Raw genomic sequence first — 23,985 nt, 5'->3', positions numbered from 1 at the left:
TCAAGGCAAATATTTGCAGTCAGCAGAACTGCACGAGAGCTGTTGTTTAAAGGCTGTGCAGGCCCCTGTCTCTGAAGTGCCTGATCTAATGGAACCTGTACCTCTGATAGCACCTCTGCTGTTGTGTGTTTTTGTTAGAATTTAAGTTTTGGGTTTAAAAATGTTGTGCAGAAAGTAGCTTTACCATATATTGTGTTATTTGTTCCTAGGGTGCTGTAGGAGTCAAATCTGTCCAAAAATACTAAAAAATGTGTTCTTGATGTCCTGTTTCATGTGCAGATGCTGGATATTGGATGGTGATGTCAAACTCAGTGGGAATATAGTTTGATCTTTTTGTGAACAGTGGAGAATTTCAAGCTGCAGGTGAATGGGAAGTAAAAACAGTTTGGATTTTGTTTTAAGGTCACTTGGCACCCTCAGACAAAGACCTTTTAGAGCTGGTTTGTCTAAATGAGCAGTAGTTTTTCAGATGGTGGTCATAGGCTGGCTGATGTTCTAATGTGATAAAAATACTTCCATACAGGAATTTCTGGAAGACATAGAATAAAGTTTGAATGTTGATGTTTTGTAAAGGTAAATGGAATGAACAGTTCAGTGAGGAGCTTATAAGACATCAATCTTGAGCAAAGTCATAAGATGGTTGAAGCAAGACTGGATGAAGATGTTGCTTTATATAATGCCTATTAACACATTTTTTGTGAAGCAGAAAGCTTTGTCATCTCAAGAACAGTACTAAACTGAAGCAGTGTAATTGACTGTGTATGTTAAAAAGCTGTGAGTGTTGTTTGTGTAAGTGTGTTGATGTTTGGCTTCAGGGGCTGTGTGTTTATCCCACATTCTTGTATAAATGGCTGCAAAGACAGGATGTATTTATGTTTTGCTGAATGATTCATGGAGTGGTCTTAGGGGGAAAAATTGGAATAAATTTAGCTCGCACAGACTGCAGATCTGACAGTGCTAATGCATTGGGAATGAGCTTTTTGGTGGAGTAACCAAGAGGAGAGGCCGTTCTGCAGCAACTTGAACATCCTTCAAGTCACTCCAGAAGTGTGCACATGTGAACAACTTCAGATATTAAAACTCCCCAATATTGGATTTCGTTAGGTGAACGAGAGTCAGATTGGATGCAGGTTTTATGGTGTGTATGGAACAACTCATGGAATATTAATGCAAGTGAGGATGTCTCAGCATTAGGATAAATGACCGGAGCTGTAAGCTGAGACTCCTTGTGTTATTCCCAGAGGAAAAGCTTTCTTTGCAGCTAAATTCCCTACTCATACACTGGATACTGCTCCACTTGGCTCTTCTAGGAAGCTGACAGTACTGTTGGTGGTGTATGAAATGTTTCAGCAGCAGTTATCTGTGCTGTGCAGGTTTCTGAGGGAGCAGAGTTAGCCCAGGCCCTCGGATCCAACCTCTGGAGATGTGGAATGGACTTATCGCTTCCTGAAGGGAGACTGTGACATCTCACAGCAGGATAGATTTCTTTGACTAGGAGTCATAAAAATCACTCATATTTTTGAGTCCTTGTGTGTAAGAATCCGTAACTATTTAATTTGTCACTTCAGATGTTGTTGTACAGAAATTATTCTGAGTACTTTTGAAATGATACTTCATTCTCGTTTTGGAAAATTCTGTGGCCAGTGATTGCTTCCTGTTACGTCTGAAAAGTTGTGCCTAAAAAGCCTTAAAAAGAGCAGTTTTTTGAAAAAAAGTGTGTTACCCTATCTTGTTTGAGCTATTCTCATCCATTAATTGAGTCCACAGTTTGGGTTTGACTCTCACTGGGACTTGCAGCGCCTTCAGAGCTCAACCTCTGTGCCTGGGGCAGCTTTTTATTCCATGTCCTGTCAACCTGCAGTAAATCAGACACCTCAGGAGTGCTTCCATCATCTGTGCTTCCATGGTAGAGTTCCTGGGTCTTCAGTGGACTGGAAGACAGGAATCTTCCAGGCAGAAAAAGATCTAATCAGAATTGTGGTAATTCCAGCAAATAGCGTTTTCATCGCTTTTGCAAGGGAACTAATAATAAATATTCAGATAATCAAGGCTGAATTAAAGCTCTTATTGATTCATATACTTTGATAAAAGGTGTCTTAAGTTTCATCAAACTGTTACCCTGAGCTCTGTCTCCACTGCCTGCTGTGGGGTTTGAGGAAGTGCTGACTTTCATCTCCTTCCCAGGTGTCTTAACTTCAGAGGCTTTTGTGACAATTTGGAAGTGGGCTGGAGTGTCAGAGAGGAAGCTCCTGTTATTTTTAACTGAATGAGGTCTGTGTTCAGGCTGGATTGATGAGGTCTAAATCACACACGTCTATCTTACACTGTGGAACTCTGGTGTTCCTCCCCCAACTCAGTCATCCTCAAAACCAGGAAAATCTGCACTGTTTACCTCCCTTGCACTGTAGTTACCTCTTGTTCAGCAGCTGCTTTCCTTTTCTGCTTTAGAAAATCCGTGGTTTTCCCAGGTGAGTCTGATCAGTGGCTCAGAGTACATCACACCTCAGCTGTGGTTTCTCGGCAAGGTTGTGCCTGGAGTTCATTGAAGTGTCTCTCTGGATGGATTTGCTGACCTTCCTCCTTTGGGTATGATTGCCTGGATACATTCCTGACATCTGAGAAAGAGGCTTTAATCAGTTCATTGCCCTTGGAAGGGCAGAGACAAATGGAGGAACAGGTACTCTGTACAAATGTTAGAGAAAATTATCTTAAGGAGCCTTGTAGACATTTGAAAAAAGTCCAAGTATTGCATTTTAAAACCTTGGATTAATGTTCTTGAAGATGTTGTGAGAGCTTTCCATTGCTTTATTTCCTGTCCTGTCTCATTGTGATGAGCTTCACTGCAGGATCATGGGCTGCAGAGAGCCAACAAGAACAGGAGCCCCTTTTTGCTGTTCCACAGTAAATGTTTTGTGCCTTTGGCTTCTCCTGAAGCTCTTGGGCTCTTTGAAAGTGAGTCAGTGGTTCAGAGCAGAGCCTTGGCCCCATATTTCTGCAGGTTAGGAAGTCAGAGAGGTGGCTGATTGGGGATAAGGCTGGAGATCAGGGATCCAGGTTATGCAGGGACAACCTGTTCTTAAAATGTGGGCTATGGACAAGTACCTTAGTCATATTTTTGAAATTTCCAAAATCCAAATTACCCCCTGCAAGTATTTGCCATTTTTCTACCTTTTAATCCTGTTGATATTAATATATGGGAGGAATGTATTCCATCTTTGCTGGATTTGTCTAGGCTAGACCCTTGGAACAGCAAACCAGTCCAGGATGTTCCTTGGGACAGTAGAAGGATGTGGTCTTTGTCTTTAATGTTTGACAGTAGTTTATTAATGCACAATTTCATCTTCAGTAGTTATATGGATTCTGCTGTCTTGAAACTTTTTGTAGTTTCATAGTTTGTCATGTAACTACCTAATTTTCAATGTTACTTGGTGTCAGTTCTGTCTTTTAAAGACAGAAATAGAAAATATTATAATACGGTTGTCTAGCTCTGTGGAAAACGTAGTCTGAAACACAAACTTATTTTAAAGATGTAGAAAAGGATATTATTAATATTTCAGAAACTTATTGCATATAAAATCTGAACTTAAATTTTGATCTTCACTAATTATAAAGCTTAGTTAAGGCTTTCTATTTTAAGCACATAGAGAGACTGTAGATTATAGTTGGTGTGGTTCATTTTCACTCTTTAGCAGCAGCATTGCTGTAACATCTGTTCCCCGTGTGGAGTGTTAATGGGAAAGAAAATAGCAATTACTTTCCTTGGAAGAGAACAACCTCCAGAACTTAGGGTGCTTTAGAATTTGGTAAAAATCCTTTTGGGGGGAAAAGAAAAAGGTCTTTTTAGGACATGATATTGAGGGTCTGGAGCATGTGCAGGGAAGGGAACGGAGCTGGGAAGGGGCTGGAGCAGCAGGAGGGGCTGAGGGAGCTGGGGGGGCTCAGCCTGGAGCAAAGGAGGCTCAGGGGGGACCTTCTGGCTCTGCAACCCCCTGACAGGAGGGGGGAGCCGGGTGACTTCAGGCTCTGCTCCCAGGGAACAAGGGACAGGAGGAGAGGGAACGGCCTCAGGCTGTGCCGGGGGAGGGTCAGGTTGGGTATGAGGGAGAATTCCATCATGGAAAAGGGTTGTTCAGCCCTGGCACAGCTGCTCAGGGCAGTGGTGGAGTCCCCATCCCTGGAGGGATTTAACAGCCACGTGGATGTGGCACCTGGGGACAGTGGTGGCCTTGGCAGTGCTGGGGGAATGGTTGGGCTCGATCTTAGAGGGCATTTCCAACCTCAGTGATTCTGTGATTCTGTGACTGAACATTTCTGGGTATAAGGAGCAGAGTTTTTATCCCAGTCTTTAGTAATCAGAGAAGGCCACTGGTGTGTGATCTGTACAGGGAAGATGCACCTCAGAGCAGGTTTTCAGGACTTCCTAGTGAAAATGGAAGGAAATGGTCTTGAATTTCCAAATTTACCTCTAGGTTATTGAAAGCTATTAAAAAAAGATGATGGCTACTGACATTTTTAAATTACTAATTGGATCAATATTTACCAACTCATACAACAGAGGAGTCAGTCAGAGTTAGAACAGTAGATGAGATTGTACTTTCTATATGGGAGCTCAGTGTCCAGACAAAACTTCCCATCTTTTCCAGGATGAATTTTAGCTGGGATCACTCAGTGCATTTGTGTGTTCCTGTGTGTCCTCACCTGATGTACAAGGCAGGGAACAAACCCAGCTGTCTGTGGAGCAGCAACAGCAGTGCAAGGTTATCCACTCCCACTGGGATTGCAAGTGGAGCGCTGGTTTTCCTTTGTGATGATTCTGCATAAGAGTGATTATGTATTTTGCTTCTTTTGTACTCCCTCAGAAACAGCACTAATCTTCACCTTGGACATGGCACAGCTGATACTTCAAATAATACAGCACCAGAACTTGGAGCTTTAGAAACATGTAATTTAATTGCCTGCAGTATCAGTTTTGTTCCTTTCCCAGAAGCTGGTAATGTAGGTATGATTAATTTTGGGTTTGCACAAATGTGTGAGAGATGCTTTTGTGGAACAACTGATCCTCTGAGCCTTTTTGGCATCCCTTGCCCTGTCAGTGAGAGGAAGAGCAGCAGATCAGCCCCACTGACCAAGTGCTGGTCTGGGCCAAAGTGCCTCAGGACCATTAGCTGGGCACTTTGGGAACTGGGAAGAATGAATACAAATTAAAGGATAATAGGTTTGCTCTATCAAAATGGTGTCAATCAGGAATAGATCTATACAAGAAATTAGGAGAGGTTTCTAAATATCAGGAATAAATGGCCTTTCAGGTAAACCAGACAACCAGGAACAAAGAACCTGGATACCTTTGATAAGTTTGTGGAAGGAGCAGGTTAAAGAAAACAGCAATGATTCAGGAAATCTCTGCTGTCCTGGACTTATACCAATCTGATCCATTGAATCCAAAGGAAGGTGAAAGGAGGAAAGATACCTGTGCTTTTGGGGTTTCTTGCATCACACACGTTAATTTTCTGCCACATTTCAACTGTTTTGTTTGTGTTCAGGAAGAAATGATATTTAATCTTTTTAGTATGTGCCTGTATTTTGGAGATCTTCCCTCCATGGGATTGGCCCCATCCCAGTGGCACACATGACCCCAGCTCTCCCTGGCTGCTGGCAAACCTGCCTTGGGAGCAAAGCAGGTTCCTCACGGATCCACAGGCAGAAAACTTTTCATCCAAATAAATTGTTAGGGAATTCCGGGGAGTTCCTTTGCTGTTCCTCTCCAAGAGCTTGGTAAATCATCTGCTGCCTGGGATAGCCTGGATTTTATGGAGCGAATGTGCAACTTATAGGTAGGGAAGAGACTTTTGATCTCAACTTTCTCCTGGGACAGGCTGAGCTATGTTGGCCTTTTACTGTAGGTTTGAAGTGTAGGGGACTCCAAGAAGCACTTTCTACCTTAGTAAGTGGGAAACACTTGGAGTGTGTGCTGGAGATCCTCTTGTGTGTCGCTGTCTCTGTGGGGCTGCTTGCACTTCCCTGGCTGCCCGTTCCACACCCATGTTCCTACATTGCACTTGGCTACTGTGCTTCTGGTTATTCTTGCCTTGGATTAGGAAGTCAGGTTTTGGGGCATTTTTGTTCAGGGATCTGTTTACCTGAGTACCTACTTCTGTCCTGGCCAGCACTGGGGTAGGTGCTGGCTTCTGGCTCCTTGTTGCTCCTTGGTAAGGTGTCAGTACATTTTAGGAGAGACCTTTTCAAACCAGACACAACAGTGTGTTACTAAATGGGCAGTGCTTCTGTCTGAGCTCAGTGATTCCAGGGAAGGGACTGTCTGTGTCACGTGTACAGAGGAATTCTGTCTCAGTTACAGCTCATCTTACCTGTTCATTTTGCTGCTGTATATTGTGGGAGCCTTTAGTTAAACTGTTTTCATCCAGTGATTATCTCCTGTGCTGATGGGAGGTAGGAATCTGGTTGCTCTCTGGGCTCTTTGCATGACTCCACTGTGGTGATCTCTGCTGTGGTTCAGGTGCTACTGATGTAACCTGCAGCACATTCAAAGGGACTCCTGGGTGTCTTGGTACTGTAGGAAGAATCCTAATTGATGGGGACATAGTTGGCAAAGATGTGCTTTAGGCTCCAAGTGAGTCTCTTCAGCTGCAGTTCAGCTGCCTTCCTGCACATTAAACATTCCTGGGCTTTCTTCATGTTCTTATGTGATCATTTCTTGGTGTTCCAAACTCAAGAGTACTCTCAGCCCCCCTGCCTGTGCTTGAGGACGGAGTTATTTTGCAGTTGTGACCCAGAAAAATCACTGCTAAAGATACCAAGCATTGTGTCAGCAGAAATTGTGTACCTGGGTGTCAGGGGAGTCCATGAGGTTCCCTTTCCACTGACATCATGCTGCAGCCTCATTTCCTTTAATTGAAATTTGGGATCTCCCTGGTATCCTGACAGGCCTCATCCCGGATATCAGGACTGTGACACTGCCTTTTTGAGAAAAAGCACTGTGGTGTCTTTCTGCCATAACACCCAGTGAAACCTGTGTGGGAACAAGTGTCAAAAGGTTCTTATCAATGAAGTGTTCATCTACCCTTATTTAGTCTTGGTATTTTTATTAAGGACTTCATCTCAGGATTCAGATTAATTTTTTTTTTTTTATTTATAATTTCTCTTTGTCTGAATTTTTCTCTACAAATCATTCTGTTTGCAGGTTGCTGTACTTACTTCAGCAGGAGAGCTCAAGCACAGAGCTGAGGACGGAGTGCGCCGTGGTCCTGGGCAGCCTTGCCATGGGCACAGAGAACAATGTCAAATCCCTCCTAGACTGCCATATTATCCCAGCCTTACTGCAAGGTACTGCTCCTGCATGCTCCATGTCAGTAGATGTTCCTAAAGGACTGAAATAAGCAAAGATAATGAAGGTGAATGGTCACCTTTGCCTGTCCTTGCAGGATTGCTGTCCCCAGATTTGAAGTTTATTGAAGCTTGCCTGCGATGCCTCCGGACCATCTTCATCAGTCCCGTGACTCCAGAGGATCTGCTGTACACAGTAAGTTGTAAGCAGATTATTATGTCCTTTTAAAACCTATAGAGGTGGTGGCAGTGAGGAATCTTGTTGTGTGCAGTAGTAACAAGGGTGTGTTTGACCGACAGCATCAGCATTTCTCACCTACATTGAAGGTACCTGGCTCCCTTGTCATTTATAGGATGTTTGATATGAGATGGTTGACAGCACACTGATAAGAACAAAATTAACATTTTCAGGCCTCTGTGCAATCTTAAGGAAGAAAAGCTGTCCCTAAATGGTGTTTACACTATCACATCTATATTGGCAACATTACTTTTCTGAAGCTTAATTTTATCTGACACAGTCCTGTCACTCCAGAGGGGAGGGTGCTTGCTTAGTTTTTGTACTTCCAGTGGAAGAGCTTCACCTCCAAAACGTCACTGCTCTTAGTTATTGTGTGTGTGATTGGTGTTTAACTGACAGGAGGGTGGGAAATGTCCCTGCACCGTTGCTGTGCCGAGATCAGCTGGGAGTGTTTGACAGTGGGGCTGTTGGTGCTGCCCCTTTTGGGGTGACTGGGCAGAGCCCTCTCTGAAGGCACTGCTGTCCCCTGGCCTTGCTCAAACTCAGGCACTGCCTCTTTTTTGGAAGGAGGAGAAGGAGGCACAGCTGGCCTCTGATTTCATCCCTTCTCTACAATCAGGTGTCTGTCATCGGTAAAACCAATTCCTGTGCTGTAATGTCTGTTTTGTTCTCTCTTCCTTTTCCAATTTTTGTTCCAGAAGTAGGTATGTAAACCTGTAGTTTTCTACAGACTCAGTCTTACCACACATCTATCCTGAGCTTCATCTGCTAGTTGGTCTGCCTCCTGAAGTCTTCCTGCAGTTCTTCACACCTTGTATTTGATGTGTGTAGGTAACAGCCAGTTTTGTCCTCCACTGTTCACTGCCTTTTCCCCAGTTGTTTTTTGGCTGTTCAGCCAGGAAACAAACCTGAGCACACACTGTGTGTGTGACCACTGAGGGCACCTCTCCTGAGTGATCCAAGAGCTTCCTCTCTGTGTATCTGTTCCTTCCTTTGGCTCCACTCCATGCTCCCAGACTCCCCCAAATCAGCCTCTATGAGCTGGTAATTGCTGAGGCATCTGCTTCCTGCTCTCAGCCTCTGGTCAGGGCTAAAGATGACTGTGTCCCTTAACATCCATCCCTGTTCCCAGGGATCAGTGCTCAGTAGAGACTGTTAATGGCTCCCTACTTGGAGGAGAGATTTGATATCTTGGAGAGAAAGGAAAGGGAAGAGTATGGACAGAAATGGGAAAGAACAGCATTAGCATAGAAATTACCACTGATGTTGTGGAAACAGTGTGTCCAAGGTCCTGGGGTCTGTGTTGCATCCCTTGCCTTCTCTGCTGCACAGCAGTGACACCAGAACTGCTACCCCAGTCCTTCAGGCCAGGGGGATGTCCTGGAATTAATCATAACTGTAGGAAATGAACATCTGGTGAGAGGTCCTTGCTCCTTAGTTCCAACTGTAATACCCATCTTCCCATGTTCCATTCCAGTTGGACACCTGGAAGTTAATTATTTTATGACTGTGCTGAAAGTCCTATTTCTAAAAATCTGCTTTTTTCTAGCCATGATTTGAAAAGTAATGAATACAGATCCTTTGAAAAGGAGAGGTGTTTTTCCTGTCTCCTGGAAGGTGCAGCCACAGCCCACACTGCTGCAGGCTGTGTTTCACAAGGCAGCAGTTGAGACACTGGCTTTGCAATTAAAGGAGTAATTATGGGCCTAATCAGCACTTCATGACAGGCACTCTGCTTTGCCACACTGAGAATAATAGGAAGAATTTAAAGTTCCCATTTGGCTTCCCTGCTCCCTCTTTGTTTCCAAACCCAGCAGCTCCAGGGAGACTGTCACCGTTTCCACGCAGCTTTAAGTTCTCTCATTCTGCCTTTGTCAGGTTTATTTTGAAAGGTAGGAGACTAAGTTTGTCAATGGCTTTTCATTCCTGCCCAGCAGTTCTGGAGAAAACTTCTGAAAGATTGGATCTTGAGTGTATCCAAGATGGACACTATCCCAGAATTTCTGTGTGGTTTGACTGCATGGAGGACACTCTCTCTCAAACCTTGGCCAGGACTGTTTCCAAGACAAGGAGTATTGAGTTAGCTCCACATCTCCAGGGGTCTTACAGTCACTCCAGAGGTTTTAGAGGAGCTCTCAGTTAAAATCAGGATAATACAAGTTCTTCAAAGAGTGCTGCTTAAAGCATTTCTCTGTGTTTGTAACAGGTCCACATCATCCACCGGGACCTGGATATTTCTCCCGGCAGAAATGCTGTGTGTCAGAGCTACACCTTTGCTCTTGAACCCTTCCTTATGGGCAGGAGCTTGAAGGATAAAATAGTGGCAGTTTTGTGTAATTAATTGTGTTCAGTTCTTCAGATGAAATAGTTCTTCGGAGGTGGAAACATTTGGGCGGTTTCCTGTAGGAACCTGGGATCTGTCCTGGGAAAATGTGCAGCCCCTCCCATAGGTGTGTTGAGGTGGGTGAACTCTGAGCTCTCAGAACGGGCAGGGGTTTAGTGCTGATGCTGAGATGTGACAGCAGGTTGTATCCAAACCTGCTGTGCCAGGTGAACACATCCTATGGACAATTCCTGCACAGGAAGGGACCAGGCTTTGGAGTTGAGAGGGATTGAGTGACCATCCTGCACATGGAATGAGGAGTGACGTGGAGTCCAGGGGTGGGAGAACTGTTGAGGTGAAGGTAATTGAGTTCTGAGGTGATCCTGGGAGGTGTTGTGTCCGTGGGAAGCAGCCACCTCACCACAGCTGGGTGTGCTTTGACTTGCTGCATAGATGCACTGAGGCACATCCAGTTGGAGTGATATCCTCTCACTACCACTCTTACTATTCCATTTAAAACAAAAAGAATGGATTCCATGTCAGAAAACACTTCTAGCCTGTGTTTCCTCACAGATGTTCTCAGTTGTGATCCCATTTCCCTTCCTCAGTGGACCCAGGTACAATTTTAGTGGGCAGTTGCTGTCTGTGCTGCTGTGCTGGCCTGGCAGGAGGAGGCTGGGAATGGGTCTGTCCTTCCAGGGAGTTTGGAGAGTGCAGGCAGTGCAGCAGGATGAGCCTGTGCTGCTCAGACCACGAGGTATCAGTCTGAGCAATCTCCCCATCTCCAGCTTAGGTGAGTGGTGATGCCAAGTGAGAGGCATTCATTGCTCCTTCCTGGGCAGCTGGCATGGAAAACCTGACGTCACCTGGAGAAAGGGAGCAGGAACAAGTGAGAGCATCAGGCTGTGTTACAGTGATTAACACCCAGGTGTTTAATGAGCAGTGATCCCACACTGCTCAGGGATTGCTGCCACCAAAGGAGGAATCTGGGTCAGCTCCTAATGCTTCCCTCCTTCCTTCCTCCTGCTCTTTGTGGTGGCTGAGCTGAGTGTTCTCCAGGCTGAACTGCTTCCTGAAAATGAGACCTGCAAAATAATCAATTCTAGCTCATGGAGCTTGAATATGAGTTATTTGGGTGGATAGGAGCGTTTCAGTTTGCTGGCTTGGAAAAAAGAAGAGCAATCCTCTACTAGGAAGAAGTGTTTGAGGAATAGATCTTATAAATTTTGTTTTAGTGTTAAAAAGGAATATGAAGAAATTAGGTATTGGGATCCAAGCAGGTAATTGCAACTGTTAATTCCTTCTGAGTTCTGTTTGGATGATTTCGTTACAATACATGTGATGTAGAGATTTTTGTCATAAGTTGCCTGGAACTACTTTTGTTAGCAGACAGTATTTTAATGGATTTGTGAATCTCAGTGTTTTAACTGTCAATTATGAGTGTAGACACAATCTCACTCACTAGGGTTCCAGGCATGTCCTTTGTACTTAGGTATTAATATGAATAAAAGTGGAATTATGTAGCCTCATATTGACACAGAATCACTATTCGTATTTAGTTGAAGTCAGTAATGTCCATGCATCCCTTTACTCTTTCTGAATTCTTTTCTGATAGACATACTGATATAATTATACAAGTTGGATGTATTTTAGCAAAATCAAGGAGCAAAATTAACAGTTTTCTCACAAGCACTCTTACAGCTTTGCAAGAGCTTAACTGAATAATTATTGTATTCAAAAATGAAAGCAATGTATTTTTAGTAGTCTGGGAAACAAAAATTAGGATATGGGAAGGTATGTTCCAGCAGAAGCTGTGAAAGCATCAGAGATCTTCTCCACTTCTCTGCTTCAGCTGATTTTCAGGGGCTCCTGGCTTTCAGGGGCTTCTCTTTATATATTTCAGATACTTTCTTAGTTAATAAAGAGTAATCTAAATGTTTTTCTTATGGATTTTGACTGAAATCTGATTTTCATAAGCAGTTCCATGGGTTCAGGTTTACAGGTGAGATACAAAGCCTTTCTAACAGCTTAAGGGAAAGAGGGCAAGTCCTAAAACCTTCTACAGGACCACTGCAGTCACCCTTGATCCAGTAATAAATTAGTGTTACTCTTCTGGCTTTGCTTAAACCCAAGAACCTCAGTGGATGTTGACACCTATGAATTCCCATCTAGAATCTCCTGAAGGTTTACAGAAAAGGAAAAAATCTGTTTTAATGGGTCAAGTGTGTGGAACCACAGAGGAATCCTGAGCATGCTGTCAGTTTGTTTGACTTTTTCTCAAACAAGGAGACACTTGGGAAGTTTTGGGGACCTGCTGTGCTTTGTAAGATGGTTTCTTGAGAGCAAAGTTGGCCTGTTGGCTGCTTCTGTTTGCTTTCTTGTGGAAATTTGCTGCTCTGCTTGGCTTGTGCCCAGTCCCCACTGATTTCACAGCCCCCTGCAGGGTCACCTCTGCCAGAGAAGGTCAGGACATGCTTCCTTGTGGCCCTGACAATCACTGCTGCTACAGGATGCTTGTGGATTTGGTGGCCACCAAACCAGTCCCTTGCTGGCCTTTGGGTTCTGGAGTTGGCAGGAAATGCTGTGTGTGTCAGTGTGCCACAGGAAAAGGCAGATCAGTGTGCCATGGGAAAAGGAGCTGCTCTTGGCAGAGCCCAAGAACATTGCCAAAAATAGTTTGTCCCTTGCTCTTCCTGTGCACATGAGCATGAGATGGGCAGGGGTGTATGGCTGGTGTACCTGGGAGGAAGGTTTTGGGAAGTAACTTTCTCTCTGTAGGATGCTGGAATGGGAAGTGAGGCTGTTGCACACTTGATCCTTTGCAGTTATTGAGGAACCAGCAGTAGAAACAAACTGGTTTTATTCTCAGTGTGTCTCTTGGCTCTGCTGCCCTGTTGTTTTCCACTGAGAATGAGAAGGCTGGATTGTTGGCAGCAAAGCTTCCTAAAGCACTACGATAATTGTATGTATACATAAATATTAAATATTAAAAATAAAAAATAAACACTGCAAATCTTTGCCTAACCTCAAATATCTGTGCAAGTGGGGAAACTTGCAGATGTTTATTTTGATAGTATTAAAAAGTGTGGCTGGAAATTTCTCAGGTAATTGGGAAATAAAACTCCTCCTAAGCAGCTGTGTCTGAAGCTCCAGTCCCTCAGAGCTCCAGTCAGGTTGGTACTGCTTTCATTGCTGGCAAAGGAGCTGAGGATGGAGGCTTTGCTTTGATTTTAATCTCTTAATCTCCCTCTCCCTGATCAGAGGGCTGTTATTCATCATTCTGCAGGTGAAGCAGAGTCTGACTTAAGTGTGTAGGGCCAATATAGCACATGTTTTTTGGGAAGGAAGGCTCATTCAATCCTTCCCTCTGTTCAGCTCCCTGTATCTCATGGAAGGAATTTAGTTTAGCATTTTCCAAACTGATATGACCATTGTTTCTTTCAATATCACCACAGTTTGTGACACTAAAATGTGCTGGTAAAAGTAACTGAAAGCTCTAAAATGTTAAAGTTTTGTGACTTCCCACAGAGCTTGAGTAACTGGATGTGTTTGCAGAGGAGAACTTACCACAGAATTGTGGAATGGTTTAGGTTGGAAAGACCTTAAAGATCATCCAGTTCCAACCCCCTGCACGGGCAGGGAACCTTCTCTTTGAGTCTCACGGTTTTCTTTTGCTGATTGATTTGGATTCTCTGTCATCGGTGTCACACTCAGCAACAGTGTCTATAGTGGGTTTGAAAGACAAAGGACATTCTTGCCCCCAGGAATCAGTTACAGAGAGAGTGCCACAGGGTTCCAGGGCACTGTGCATTGTCCAACCTGGCACCTTGTTCCCTCCCTGCTCCCTTCTCCTGGGAGCTGCACTGAAGAGGTGAGTCCCACTTGTAGCAGGACAGTGCTCAGCCAGCTCCTGCAGTGATGCTTTCAGTGCCCACATTTGCAGTTGCTGTGCTTGCCCTGCTTCTTTCATTGTTTTGTCACAAAGATTCTGGACACAAATCACAGAAGTTTCATACCTAACTTGCATTGACCTTTTATTTTTTCTGTGAGGATTTAGCTCAGAACTGTTACTTGTGCCTTCAAGTCTCTCTTGAACTACTTTATTGGTCTTGTTGTGTGTCCACAGAAGTTTCAGTGGAGGGAGGGACACTGAGTGCAGAATCTGGAGTGCTGTTTAAGTAACAGACTGAAGAAAGTGTGCTGACATCCAGTGTTAATCCTTTTTCCCTCTCCCTTGTTTGCAGGATGCTACAGTGATCTCCCACCTCATGGCACTGCTCAGTAGGTCTCGATACACACAAGAGTACATATGTCAGATCTTCTCACACTGCTGCAAAGTAAGGAAGAGAACACATGTTCTTTGTGCAAACTCCTGTGTTCTGGCCTATAAAAACCTGTGCATGTGCTGCCTTCTGTGGCAGGAACGCTGGGACAGCAATGACTGAAGTGTTACAGCTCTGGATTTGCTGCAGATTTATTGGGGTCGGTGTGGGCTTCTCTACAGTGCAAGAAAACAGGAAAAAAGGGGGGGTTTTGTAGGCTTTGACTACTAAACCCAACCAACAGTCTGGGTAAATATCAGTGCTCACTATTAACAGGATAAATCTTGGAAGACTATTATTTTTCCTCAGAAGCCTCAAGACTGTGAGCAGCTTCTGTGGAGGTCCTGCAGCTGCTTTCAGGAGCTGTTCCAAACCCAGGGAGTGTTTTCTGAGAGATGCTGTAGGTTGAGAGGAAGGGAAATGCTCTGAGCTGAGCTCTGTCACTTACAGGTTTATCCAGGTACATGTTCATTCCTGCTGTGTAATGCAATTCTCTTCGTAGGGGAAAACTAATTTTAAACCAGCAGCAACCCCACCCCAAACACAGGGTTTTGTCTTTCCCTCCCCCCACTCCAAGTTTCCACACAACACTCATTTTTGTATTATTGTTGCAGTTTTTTGGTAGTTACTGTACCAGTGGGTTATACAACAAAATATCAAAATAATTTAGTGTAGCAAATAAGATTTTTACAGCATCTTTTCCCCTTAGAAACAGTTTAAAACTAGAGGATCATAAATTGTATTTATCTCCCAGACTAACAAATGAGAAAGTTCCCAAGTTTATGAATTTTTAAGTATTTACCTTGAAAAATATCTTTCTGCCTTATCACTTGCAATGAGTCCTCTGGAACTCTGGATTATTCCTTTGTTAAGTCTCTATTTTCCTCTTCCTTGACTGTTATTTATGTTCACTCATCCCATTGCATTTCTTTTATTAAGGGAAACTGAGGACTGAAAACTGAGTTAGTGTGATACAAAGGTATAACTCACCTGTTGATATTAATAGAATTATTTAAAGAAAACATTAAGGCAAAATCCTACACTGGACTGTGGAAGTTCAGATGTATATATTGGGATAATACTGGGGAAAAAAATTGGTATTTTAAGAAGAAAAACACACCAGTGAGGCATCTCCTGTTTAAGTGGCCCTTGAAAGTCTCCTTAATAGGCTGAGGAGTTTGAGGAGGTGAAAAACCAGGCCATGTGGGCTTCCAAGAGAAACAACCCAGGACTAATTATAGGGTGGCAGAGGAGTTTATACACTCAGGGTTGGCTCTGTGGCATTATAAACCCTGTTGGCTGTGAGGGAACTGCTGAGTAATTCATCCAACAGGAAAACACTTATTGTCACCTTTTCTCAAATGAGTTACTTCCTTGCAGCTCCATTAAGTCCTGGTGGTGACTTGCACAGCAAATCCATGGTTAACAGAGCAGGGCAGGGAGAGGCTCCTGAACTCTCTCTTCTGTTCTTAATGCCTCCCCCAGACCCCTCTCAAACAGATTTTACAGTGAATCTTTGGGAAAAAATGAAGTTTTTGGAAAGAAACTGATGGTTGTGTGAGCAGAGAGTAACATGACTGCACAAGAAAGGGAGGGTGGGGGGAAAGAGTGTTAGGAAATAGTTGAATTTACAGAATAATAAACAGCTGCCTAACAAAGAAAAATATTTGAGGTTGAGTAAACAGGTCATCACAAATTGATCAAGAACTCCTTTCTCTCTTGCCCAGGCAAATGCAGCTGTTAAATAAAAATCTAAAATGCCCCCTTCTTTCTTTTATGTTTGATTTTTGGGTTTCCAGATTATAAGGTCAATTACTGTATTTTCAGACAGAACAAAGTACTTCTCATACGGTGAAGCAGAATTTGCAGGGCACTTTCTGACTTACATGGACAGGCAAAGTACATTCTGATGACTGAAAAATGATTAAATACTGAAAGTTTCTGTATTCACTACATTTGAAATGAAGACTTCACCTTCCCCCAAAGGGGAGTGAGTGAGGGAACCTTTATTTCCCTGAGTGAGAGAACCTTTCTCATGTTTTTTACCTGAAGCAATAAGTTCCCATACAAATACTTAAGTAAGGCTTAGTGTAGGCTGTAGGAGGTATTGATGCTTTTATGTCTCTCTTTCCTCATTGTAGTAGATTTGTTAATTGAACTCATAGTGTTCCTGCATCCTGTTCTCTGCTCACACTTGGTGCATCCATTTTTTTTTCCTCTTCCTTGCCAGTATCTTGTTTGTTTTGCTTCTCAGCCTTCTGTCTTACTCACCTGGAAAAGCTCAGACCAGTTCTCTTGAGCTGGGAAATCCATAATTCGGGTTCCTGGCATGTTGCTGCCGGTTTCTGCTTTTACTCTGACTGCTCCTCCCTGCACTGTTGGAGTTAAAATTAGCAGGTGGGAAGCACTGACCCTGGAGAAGAGCCATCCTGAGCAAGGGAAAGGGTTGATTTACAGGGGAGCAGATGCAGTTCTTAACATCCAGAGCCAGGGTTCTATCAACAGAGAAGCAAATAGGTAAACTGTAATCAGGCTGATGTACATGGTCTGTGAAAATGCAAGTCAAAATTTACTTTGCAAGAATCTGTCTCAGTTCATTTGTTTTCAGAGCAAGTGGGAGTAAGTAAACCTTGCTATTTTAATGATCAGTTTGAGAAGGTGTGTATTTGGAAACACAGGGTTGTATAAATGATTTGAAAAAATACTTGTGGAACGTAGATTTGAAAGTGGTGACATCTCTACCTAATTTCACTACCTGCTGAAAATTAAAATGCTGTGACTGGGAAGGGTACAGGATAAAGCCTGTAATCAGGGCAGCTTCCTCCCAGGCCCCTTCTCTTGTGTGACCTTAGACCTGTGCTGGATCCCTGATCCAAGGTACAACTGCATTTAGGTACCTGCTTTTTTACATTTCATTATGGAATGAGATTTCATTCTCCAGTTTTCACCTGTGTCTTTGCAGCTGTCCCTGTTTCTGGGTTGGTGTTCACCCTGACCCTGACTGGTGTGTGCAAACACAGCCTGTACAGAGGAGATAGTTCATGTCCATCCCCTTGTGCAGCTCAGACACACCCAGGTGTCACCTCTGGATGGGCCTTTGGCCTGTTTGCACAGAACCCACCGCCTGCATCTCATGGAAGAATCACTGATACTTGTGAATTACTAAATCTGGGGCAATATGATTTCTTTTACTTGAATTTCATTCATTTTTTTCACATATTTTAATATCTGTTCTTCAGCTCCAACACTGGCATAGCTGCGGCTTTAAATCATTGCCTCAGCCACTTCTGTGTGCCAATGTAAGTGGTTTTCCTCCTTCAACCCTGTGTTTGAATTGCATTTTTTGGTAGAAAGCTCTTGGTGGCAGTAGCAGCTGAAGCATCTCTTAAAGCACCAGATATGTTACATCTAAAAGTAACATAAAAAGTAGCATAAAAAGTAAATTTTATGCTTTTTTTCTTAGAGGTAAGAGATACTCTAAAAATGTTCTTTTGATCATAAGAGGAATCTGATTTCAGCTGCCTCTCAAGTGTGAGAATAAAGTGTCTCTGATGCCTCCCAGGGTGTGTAGAAGTGCCATAAACTCAGCTGGGTTTGCACAGGAGATTAAGGAGTGAAGAGACTTTCTTCACTTGCAGATTAGTCAAGGCAGTGCATGAAGGGCTGAGAAAAGCTGGGCCACCCTAAAAGCTGAGTTTAGCTGTGCACAGCCCGTGCTTCATGCAGAGCTGCCCAGAGTCATGAACCCCCTTCAGAAGAGAGGTTTGCAGGTCCCAGGTCAGCTTTGCCCAGACACTGCTGAGGGCTGCAGGTACTGAGATTGCAACTTGTTTGTTCAGCCTCACTGAGCTTTCTCAGACTACAGCAGTTCTGAGACCTTCCTCCTGCAAGAGCCAGGATTTGTGTGTAATTCCAAATGCTCTTAGGAAAAAATATTGGTGTATCAGCCATTGCCAGCTTAGAATATGAGGTCAGTAAACAGGTCATGACTGGCTGGATTTATGGCTAAATGTGTTTGACACTAAAATAAGAATAATAAATTGGAGGAATGTGTGAATCTGTCCTCAAAACACTGTCACTCTCTGTCTGGAACCCATTTCAGATGAAATCCCCTCCTTTCTGAAGTTAGAATTGTTGAAAATGCTTAATATTAACAGTGAAGAAAACATTAGTGACTGGGGATCTTTTATATGATTTGTACAGAAAATCAGTAACTTTCAATTGTTTCCAAGAGAAAGAGTAGAAACAGAAGTGCTCTATCCATGTCTCTTCATTTGTGAGAATTAATGGCATTGCCTATTGAAGGAAAGAGTGGAAATGATTACCAAAAAAAGGGACAAATGCTATAAAAATAAGTGTTGGACTTGTTTATTTAAAAAATGTTATGCTAGCTGATTACAAATTAAATGTTAGTAAATCTATCTTAAACTTCTTCAATCTGTCTTAAATACTTGACAATGAATTGAAGATAATGGAAACCTTTTACATGTTCTCTTAAAGAATTTAATGGTGTTATGTTTTCCTTTGAAGGGTCCAGATCACCAGACAATCTTATTTAACCATGGAGCTGTTCAGAGTATTGCACATCTCTTGGTCTCCGCCTCCTACAAAGTAAGACATTAAAAGTGTTCTGTGTTTAACATATATTTATGAAAGAAATCCAAATGAAGATTATAAAAATTCTCTCTATGCTAATGAATTAAAGCTATGAACAGGGATAATGTGCATTTTTAGAATAACAGTTGGTTTTACAACTGGGAAAATGATCACGGTCCATCTTCCCTGTGTCAAAAAACTAGGCAACCATAAAATAGGTTATTCAATTAAACCACGACATGATTTTGGACTGAAGGAGGAAGATCCAGCATGAAGAAATCTGTCAGCCCTTGTCACACAAGTGATACCTGAATCTGTGCCATGGCAGTAAAACTCATGGGGTATATTTATTTTAACATTACTTTAGAATCACTTCAACCAGATGGTTCTCTTTAGACATTTTACTAAGCTGACCTCTAAAGGCTTCTGAACTGTAAATCTTAAGGACACGTATTTTTGGTTCTCTGACATACTTGGGAGTCCTGGGAAGGAAAAGTACTATTGTGATATACTTCCATTCCTCTGTTGTTTTTTGCTTTGTGAGGCATCACAGGTAAGACCAGTATTTCCTGTTTAGTTCCCAAGTTTTGTCCTCGCTGGTTTTCTTCACAAATAGTTCACGACATCCCCTATAGAAGGATAATCCCAACAGGGAGATAGCAGGAAGTCAAGGTGTGAGCTGGATGTTTCCATCTGCCTTTGATTCATTCACCATCCTCGTGTCTTGCTGACTGTGCAGTGTTGTTTCCTCCCAACCTGTCCAGCAGTGCAGACCAGTTGTGCTCTGCAGTTGGCACTTCTGTTTCCTTTCTTCTGTTTGCACCCAGGTCCGAATGCAGGCATTGAAATGCTTCTCAGTTCTGGCCTTTGAGAACCCCCAGGTCTCCATGACTCTGGTAAATGGTGAGTGGGATGCTGCTGCTTTGACACTCCCTTTATTGACTGGCTGAATCAGAATGACTTTGGGTTCTCTTTCATTGCAGTGTCAGTGGATGGAGAATTGTTACCACAGATTTTTGTGAAGATGTTACAAAGGGACAAGCCCATTGAAATGCAGCTCACGTCAGCCAAATGGTAATTGTCTGCAGGAATGAGAGTCAAATAGCATGGAGGGTAATCTCACTGCTTAACTGCTCCCTCCTTGCTTCTTCCAGAGTAATGTGTGCTGTAAAATCTTAGCAATAATTATAGATGCTGTTTGCATTATCTAAGCCCTTGAAGAAGTGCTTCTCACCTTATTTTATAACATAACTTTCACTCTTTGCTGTGCATAAACAAGGGAAAATGTTGCTGAGCAGCAGTTTTGTCAGTTTTGTGAGGAATGTGTGTTCAGCCATGTGGATTTTCACCAGTAGCTTGGAGTTTATGATGCTTTGCTTTGAATAGGCTGTGGTCAATCCTATGTCCTTGCAGAGCACAACACTGAAATATCTGGCACCTGGTACCATCCTCCTTGAACCCCTACTCAGAGCACTCTGCTCACTGTGTTGTGTTGGACTGCTCCCTCATCACCTTAGTGCACAGGGTTAGTCCCTCTTCCCAACTGTTTTAATTAAGGTAGATTATTCTTCAGGCTTCATGTGCTCATAGAGCAGAATTAATGTTATTAATTAATTTTGTGGTTCAAATCAGACTTTCCCTGCTGGTGTGGGCACCTTGGTGTGTTCATACTCATAATGACTCTCTACCCTGTGACAAAACGTGCCCAAGTTCCATAACAGCAGCACTTCATGAGCTGGGAATTGACTCCCTTTAAGACCATTTTCCTTTTCTTGTATCGATAATAGTGGAACAAATCACTTCAGGGGGTTAAAGAGAGAAAATTGCCCATCGCTATAAGCGACTAAAATGAAGTTTAACTCAAGAGTTTGGTCACTGTTGTATTGTTTGATTAGTCTTTTAGTTTTTGATGGCTTTTTTTGACCAGTAACAGTGAGTTCTCTGAGTTCACCAACTCATTTCATGGACACTTGCCTCAGTGCAGGATTCTGGGTGAGGAGCAGGTGGGGTAGGCAGGATGGCCTCTTGAGTCATGTTACCAGGTTATGATGACCTAACTCATTTCTAAAAGCAGTTATGAAGATGTGTAGGTGTGGGGGGGTTTCTTAGGTAATCCCCCTCCATGTGGGAGGTCTGTCTTGGGGCCTGGTTTTACTGGTTTTGTGAAGCAGTTCTTACTGAAGAAGGCAAATTAAATTAATTACACTATAGCAGCATCAGTTCTGACTGATTTATGCGTTTCTTTGAGAAGTCAGAAAATACATAGGGAATGATGCTTTGAAAATTAATTTTTTTGTACTAATCTCGAGATATAAAGCAGTTGGTAAGTCAGGAAGGCAAGCTGGAGTTCAGTGAATTGTCTGCCTCTGGGCTGTCCTTGTTTTGGGATGGGCACTCCCAGGTCTGTTGGGTTTTGCTGACCTGCTTCAGGTTGGCAGGAGTTGGGTGGACACCCCATCTTCTACTCTTGCTCTGCAGAGCTTTGGCTGAGGTGGACCTTTCAAAACATGGAACAAAATGATATGGTGTAAAGCAAAGGAATGTTGCAGGAAAATGGAAGACAAACCAGTGTCCTGAGTTTCAGATGGGGTTTCTAATTAGTCCATGAGCAGTCATCTTATTTAGGGCTCCAAAGCCTCTGTTTCATGACAGTCCTGGCAGTTGCAAAGACTTATTGGCTTTTCTTCTATAAGTGCATTCCCTGCTTGATTCCCTCCAAGTCAGACTACCTCTTCTTTTTTTCTAATGTGAATAGTAGGTGGATATGTCACAGGTCATCTTTTTCTGCTTCTAAACTAGATTTCACTCCTGCCCTGCCAGCTTCGGTTAATTAATCTGCAGTTCCTCTTTGGTTTATTACTGGAGTTCTTGAAATACAGATCTAGAAGGGTTTTTCCCTGCATTTTTGAACCTTCCCTTAAATTTCTGCTTGAATCCACACTGGCATACAAGGCTACCTTAGGAAGTTCCCTTTTTTTTTTTCCTACAATGGAAGTAGACCTGGAGGACTTGATTGAAATGGATCCTTCACTTGAACAGCAGTGTTGGCACAGAGGGAGGGGCAGGAAGGCTCTTGGGAAAGGGCTTTGCAGCTGCAGGTGGAGCAGTAACCTTTTCTGCTAAACCCACCAGAATTGCCCCCAGCTAAGCCAAATCTATTTTACCTGCAGTAAAAAAATTACTTTCTTTGATGTTTGAAATAGAGCTACTTTACCTGGCAAATGGGGTTTCACTGGACTAAATGGCAGCTGTGAGATTGTTCAGGTGTGAAAATGAGAGTTTCCTGCTGTCAGCTCAAGGCTTGGGCAGTAAAAGTTTATCAAATGAGCTCTGTGCCAACAGTGAAGTGTTATCTCTTATCTTCTGAGAAACAGTATATAAAGAGACTTCTGATGGTGGGATTTTTAGCTGTGGCTGTGTTTGGAACAGGATCAGTGATGTTGCCCTCTAAGAGATGAAAGCACCCACTCTGGGCCCTTGGGAGGAGCTCAGGAATGTGGTGAAGCACGGTGTGGTTACAGGATGTGAGGATATTGCTGCTCCTTAACTGAGCAATTCTGATTGACCCTCTGTACAATTTCCACTTGCCCACTTGAGGGTCAAAATGTGTTTGTTTTAAGTCACTGTACTGCAATACAGTTGTATTCTTTAACCTGCACTGTGGCAGGATAGAAGGCAGTTCCAATGGTTAGTTCAGAAGCTAAACCAAAAGATCCTTGGTGCAGAGCAGTTCTCCTGCAGCTCCATCCACTGCCTTGGAGCAGGGCAGGGAAAAACTGAACCACCTCAAGGTAAAACACTTGTAGTGGTGGGTGAAGGACTTTGTGGTAGCTTGGGGCACATTCACAGGTACATTACCAGGGCCACTGAGCATTTGTCTGTGTGTCAGCACTGCAGTTTGAGGCCTTGGGCTTCTCATGTCCACTCTGAGTTGTTGTCCGATAAAGAACAAATGCTGACTTGGTTCAGTCTCAGAGCCTTAGCTGGGCTGTCATTAGTGAGGATGTGCTGATTGCTGCAGACAGACATCCCAATGATCCCACATCTCCTGGACTGGTGCAGAGCCTGAGTGGTTTCTGCCTGAGCTGTCAGACCCCACCAGCCCTGTGCTGGACCTCTCCTCATTGCTCACACAACATGGGCAGGTACTTTAAGCAAAGGAGAGTGCGGGTATATTCCTCTTTTACCATAATGCAAGTTGTTAATTTTGGGGTTTTTAGCTGGTAAAAGAGGTTTGTGTGCCAGTCAGAGCCGTTGCTTTGCCCCTTTGTGACCAGTGTGTGCTGTTTGTACTCACCAGTGCTCCAGCAAGGTGTCCTGCACCACAAATCTGCCTAAAAGTACCCCTGCAGTAGTTTGTGTGCCCAAGTCTAGTAAGCACTGATGGATTTAAACCATTGGTCGGACAAAGGGGAGGACATTCCATTAGTACAAGAGGTTGTTCTAGAACATCTCCAGTGCCTCCAAGGCCCTGGTGTGTGACTGTTGTGTTGTTGTTGCCTCCAAGGCCCTGGTGGGTGACTGTGTTGTGTTGTTGTTGCAGCCTTACTTCCATGTGCAGAGCCGGAGCAATACGGACAGACGATCCCTGCATCGTCCTCAAGGTGAGCTGTGTCCTGCTTAAACCACCTCTTCAGTATTCAAAACCACTCCTTTTTGTGCTAACCATGACAGCTGGTTAAACAGTTTTCTGTTCAAAATGGATTCTCATGTAGGTCTATCCTGGTTTTATTTGTCTCATGTAAAAAGTGGCACAAAATCTGTTGCACCAAAGATTCCAAAGCACTGAGTACCATGGAAACAGCATTGTTAACCTGGTCTCTGTAGATGACTAGGGCACTGATTTGTCTTTCAGCAACTTTTTTCACAGGGCTGAAGTCAGAATACTTGCACAGTCTATATGTGGAGCCTGTCATGAGCAGATGAGTTCTCAGGTTTCACAGCTTTTGTGTATATTTATCTTCTTCTTACTTTGGCCAGGGAAATTTGTTATTAAAAAAAACACCTCGTGCTGAAATATTGGCTTTGATTTTTATACTGAGTGTGCCATTATAAGGGCATCCAGTAAAGGAAACTTCATTAAATACCATAGGAATGTAATCTCTTTCTTAATAGTCACACTTCTATAGGTAGGAAGAAAAAGGAATAAAAAAGCTGTTCATGTG

The 23,985-nt window shown here is 43.2% G+C and overlaps 1 protein-coding gene across 3 annotated transcripts in view; it reads left to right on the top strand.

Annotated features, from left to right (window-relative positions):
- The window catches only part of ARMC8 (armadillo repeat containing 8), a 60,595-nt gene that overhangs the window by 18,611 nt on the left and 17,999 nt on the right, over window positions 1–23,985 (top strand). For all 3 annotated transcript variants that reach the window (XM_027650486.1, XM_027650485.1, XM_027650487.1), the window contains 8 exons: window positions 7,199–7,341; window positions 7,440–7,537; window positions 14,147–14,239; window positions 17,464–17,523; window positions 18,755–18,835; window positions 19,648–19,723; window positions 19,804–19,894; window positions 23,364–23,424. In XM_027650486.1, the coding sequence (XP_027506287.1) occupies window positions 7,199–7,341; window positions 7,440–7,537; window positions 14,147–14,239; window positions 17,464–17,523; window positions 18,755–18,835; window positions 19,648–19,723; window positions 19,804–19,894; window positions 23,364–23,424 (703 nt within the window). The remainder of the gene's footprint in view (window positions 1–7,198; window positions 7,342–7,439; window positions 7,538–14,146; window positions 14,240–17,463; window positions 17,524–18,754; window positions 18,836–19,647; window positions 19,724–19,803; window positions 19,895–23,363; window positions 23,425–23,985) is intronic.

Source organism: Corapipo altera, unplaced genomic scaffold (assembly GCF_003945725.1).
Source record: "Corapipo altera isolate COAL_440 unplaced genomic scaffold, ASM394572v1 54, whole genome shotgun sequence".
In the NCBI taxonomy this organism is placed as follows: domain Eukaryota; kingdom Metazoa; phylum Chordata; class Aves; order Passeriformes; family Pipridae; genus Corapipo; species Corapipo altera.
Note: the sequence above shows the minus strand (reverse complement) of the source record. Positions and strands in the feature narration are given on the sequence as shown.